The 4765-nt window shown below is 44.2% G+C and overlaps 1 protein-coding gene across 1 annotated transcript; it reads left to right on the top strand.

Annotated features, from left to right (window-relative positions):
- Positions 1–582: 582 nt before the first annotated feature.
- smpd2b (sphingomyelin phosphodiesterase 2b) lies at positions 583–4698 on the top strand. The gene is made up of 11 exons (XM_088390813.1): positions 583–829; positions 1552–1620; positions 1702–1798; positions 1927–2003; positions 2240–2333; positions 2418–2507; positions 2575–2657; positions 2736–2868; positions 3000–3104; positions 3183–3351; positions 3566–4698. Exons 2-11 carry the CDS (start codon positions 1571–1573, stop codon positions 3970–3972), a joined length of 1305 nt encoding a protein of 434 aa, XP_088246939.1. The 5' UTR covers positions 583–829; positions 1552–1570; the 3' UTR covers positions 3973–4698.
- Positions 4699–4765: the final 67 nt, after the last annotated feature.

Below are 4765 nucleotides of genomic sequence, written 5' to 3'. Positions count from 1 at the left end.
TACGCTGTGTAAATTGTCCATGACGTTTCTTCTTTCATTATTGATTATTGATTCAAGTATTAGTCATGCAATACTAAATAGAACATTTTCAACAGTTTCAAGTATCTGGGAGAGAGATGTTATTGCTGGCAAAGGATCTCATGACAGGGCTAGATGTTCTATGCACAAATTAACATGTTTAGAAAATTCCTCAGGTGTTTAGAATATGATAAGACTAAGTTGTTTTAAATATTTAAGTGGTATTTTAAATTATTTTTTTAAATTTTAATTACTTCTTAAATATTTTGACTATTTTAACGTGTATTATATGTCTTGATAAAGATGAAAATATATTTAAAAAAGACTTTATAAATGAAACAAAAAAAAAAGCTAAAAGCCAAGAGAACTTCATATCCCAGAAATCTCAGAGGAAAAATACGGAAGTCAGCCTACGTAAATTAAAATATAAATATGTATTTTGATCAACCCTCAATGGGCCTACGATATAAACTATATAATATACATTGCAATTTTAATCAACGTCAACTTTGTGTTTTATGTTTTTGATGAATCGGATGTAAAGAAATGATCGTGCGTCCCAATGACGTCACACGTAATCAAACGTTCCACGTCTTTTATGCGCTCTGTTTACACTTTGCTTGAAGCAAAGCTGCGTAGCCGAGAGCCTTGCGATGTTGCGTTTAACCATCATGAAGTAACAACAACAACTTTGACGACGTAAGTGGGCTACTTTCACTCGACTTAGCTCGTCGGTAGCCCCAGCAAGTATTCTGGACCCGAGCGACTGCAAGAACCCACACTGAGCCTGATCTGCAAACAGCTCGTCCAGGTGAGATAACAAAAAAACTAAGAAATCGATAAGCCTTTAATAATCGTTCAAAACCACCTTCAGTTGATCTTATGTCAAGTAAGTTAATAAACACGCTTAAGCTAGCATGCAGCTCTGATCTCGTTTAAAAGTTCATTCATTGTCTGCCATTAGAAATCAACACCGCTTTTGCTTCATGGGAATGATTATACTGTAAAGTTGTTGCAGCCAATAGAAGTCCCAGAGAGTAGAAAATATATAATCAAGTGCTGTCATTTAGCCATCAAGTTGCCCATGCATGCTCTAAATTAACCACAATTCATTCTAAGTTGCACAGCATCCCAGATGGAAACAAATTAAAATCCCCCATAGATGCACACAACCAGGCATGGTTAGACTTAAATTCCCCCCCCCCATTTGGGGTCAACATGTTTTTTTGTTTTTTCCTCCACAAAAGCATTTCTCCTTTTTCAGAACAAACAGCGCGTGACCAAAACTGCCTGCCTGGTCAGCTTTTTACACACTCGCACACACACAAATGCTGGCCAAAGGGTCACCATTTAAATACATTATCTGTGTGCGTGGCTTTTCGAAACCCATGAGTCTGTATCAGTTAGGCGAACTACGCTCTTCTTCATTTGTACTTCGATAGTGCAGCTTACTTCACTTCTCAACTCTCAGGTAGTTAACAGAAAAGACGAGTTGATTTGCATATGTGTGACACTTGACATCTTCTGAATTAGGATCTGATGCGCCACCATCATGGATCACCAGGACTCTGTCAGCATCCGCGTGTTCTCTCTCAACTGCTGGTCAGTGCGGGCACTCATTCACGCTCTCATTTGTATCAGTGACTGCATAATTGACATTACGCGAGTGTTTTTGTTTGTCAGGGGGGTGCGCTACCTGAGCAAGCATTGCTCTCAGCGGTACGCCATGATCGGCGACATGCTGCTTCAAGAAGAGCACGACGTGGTCCTCCTCCAAGAAGTAAGTGGATCTGATGTATAGTGCGAGTGATCTGATGAGAACGTTTCTGCTTGTATTATGACCATTTCACCTGCAAAAGGTTCCGGTCGTGCTCATTTCAAGTCTCGCATTGCTTTTCCGTTCTCCAGGTGTGGAGTGAAAAAGACTACCTGTTCCTGAGAAAGAAACTGGCCGCTAGCCACGTTCACTCACATTACTTCAAGAGGTAACATGTTTCAGGATGTAATCCTCTTGCAAAATATCCAAAAGGCCTCTGATGTGCTGGAGCGCTTTGATCCAACTGCTAAATGGAAGCGACTGAAGGATTAAGGCTCTTTAATTCTCTCTTAACCTGCATACCAAGGCACAAGAATCTAATCTTGGCTATTTGTTCATTTAATTTAACAAAGAAATTCCAGTGAAATAGCTTCTAACAGCTTACCTTTTTTTTCCTCCCTCCAGCGGGGTTATTGGCAGTGGATTGGCTATTTTCTCCAAGTACAGAATCCAAGACACATTTCTTTACCGCTATTCCCTCAATGGCTACCCATACATGGTAAGTATTAACAATGCCAATTTATAGCTAAAGCGGGATCGGGGTTTTACACCAGACCCCTCAGAACAAAACTGCAATCATCAGGCTCACCACGGGGACTGGTTTGGAGGCAAGGCGGTCGGACTGGCCGTCCTGAACATCGGCGCGCTGACCGCTAACTTCTACCTGACTCACGTATGTGGCCTCAGAACATCCCAAGATACACTGCATGAGTTTACTGACGTTCAATGTGTCATTGCAGCTGCACGCCGAGTACTGTCGGGAGAGGGACGCTTATCTGCCTCACCGGGTGGTCCAGGCCTGGGAACTGCAGCAGTTCGTCCGGTACTGTCATCTCCCTAATCGTGTAAAAGTGTAGCGTGCATACTCATGTTGTTGACAATTTGAACTGCACTTTTCCAGCCACACATCCGCCGGTGCCGACGTGGTGGTCCTCGGCGGCGACCTCAACATGCACCCTCAGGACCTCGGCAACCGGCTCCTGACGACCTACACGGAACTGCGAGACGCCTACGCGGAGACTGATAACTTTGACGTAGGTCTTGAGATACGGTAAAGGATCATTGATTTACTTGCTTTCAAACTCAAGGTGGTGGCTTTCAGCTAATTGAGGAACCTTATATTTGTTGCAAAACAAGAACCTTATTGATGAGTTGTATGTTTCAGGGATGTGAAGACGGTCTGACTCTGATACTGGACAATCCCTTCATCAGCCAGAAGGTGATCGCTCCCTTTGAGAAAGGCATCAGAATCGACTACATCCTCTTCAAGGTGGCTCAAACATTCCCTTCTCCCCGTGTCATTACTGGTTTTAAAGGAGACATTATCAACTCTGTTTCCCACATGTAGGGTTCTTGCAAAGCTGACATCAAGTGCATGTCCATGCGGACCACCAAAGGATCCGTCCCGGGACAGGCTTTTCCCTACTCGGACCACGAGGCTCTGACGGCCGAGTTCACGCTCGCGCCGAGTGAAGCCGGGGGGGACCTTCGGTCGAGTAGTCGCGACTGTGGAGGAGGTATATTTCTGAGCTCTTGACAGACAAGTGGACATTCGCATGTTGGCTTGGCCCTTGATGAGAATTTCACTTTCTCATGTGACCTGTTTGCAAAATGAATTGCCCCAATTGTGTACCGTGCTGCAGACGTGGACGGAAGAATGGATCTGTATGTGTTGATTGATTATATATACACGTTTGTGGACAAGTCATTAAATACGCAACTTGTCCTCAGGGGAGGTGGCCCGACTCGTAGACATATTGACGGAGGCCCGCACCGAGGTGAAAGTGGGCGTGCACTGCGCCGAGCGAATGCGCTACACGGCAGGCCGCACGGCGGCCATGGGCCTGGCCCTGCTCCTGCTGGAGCTGGCAATCGCGGCCGTGCCCTGGCTCACGCTGGGAGCGGAGCAGGCCTTCCCGCTCACCTCCTTTTACCTGCTGGTGGCGCTGTGCTTGGCCATCCTGCTGTGCACTTCGCTGCTCTTCATCTTCTACACCATGGAACTCAAGTCCCTGCAAGGGACCGAGGACCAGATGAGGCTGGCCATGGGCGGCCTGCAGGAAAAACTGCGAGGCTTCCCTGCGGCCAAGCCCCCCAAGGATCCCAAGCACAGCGACGTGTTCACTGCTGAGGAGTAATGAGCCTGTTGAAATCTTAGCCATCCATTTTCTGTACCACTTATCTTAAACACGGTTGAACCTTTTTCTTAACTGAAAGAGTCTCAGTCAAATGTTTTGAAACACTTTGCCGCTCCTGAAGTGTATCAGAACTTTTGCAAAATAGTGAAGTGCTTTAAAATTCAGCCAAGCATGAAGACAACACACAAGCACCATATGGAAAGCTAACCTTAATTGAATGCTTTGGAATCTTTTTATGCTCCTTGTGGTCACTCCACCTTCACTGTGACAATGTTAAAGTGCTGTACTGCTAATATAGTGCAAAGTGGTCCTGTTCTTAAAGGCCATCAGTGTATCTTTCATTCCGCCCACCCAGCACATTGAGGGGGACCACATATTAGTGTGTTTACTAAATATACTTGAACATTCACTCCATTGAGCACATTCTTGCAGCTTTAATCCCAAAACATTTCACTCTCAGAAGGAATTGTCAATGGTTTATTTAGGAAAAAACATTCTCTGGCTTTTATACCATGAAGTCATCTTCCTTGATTTGAATCCTGAAAAGATATGTCAATGGTTGTATCATTTCATTTGATTATTAGAGTGCAGTGCACTTAGTGTTAGTTTATCCATTTCCTTAGGGACAAGTTAGTACACATTGCTGAGCCACATGTTTCACTCAACTTATTTTACTGTGTTAAGCTTCCAGGACAAAAAAAATGAATAAATGATTCATTCCATTTAGTATTGTGCTTTCTTTGCATGATTTTGAAAACTAAACCAGGTGCGCTTGAATGTAGACACACCCCAG

This window comes from Syngnathus floridae, chromosome 11, assembly GCF_059516105.1.
Source record: "Syngnathus floridae isolate MCC-2025c chromosome 11, RoL_Sflo_1.0, whole genome shotgun sequence".
NCBI classification, from domain to species: Eukaryota; Metazoa; Chordata; class Actinopteri; order Syngnathiformes; family Syngnathidae; genus Syngnathus; species Syngnathus floridae.
Note: the sequence above shows the minus strand (reverse complement) of the source record. Positions and strands in the feature narration are given on the sequence as shown.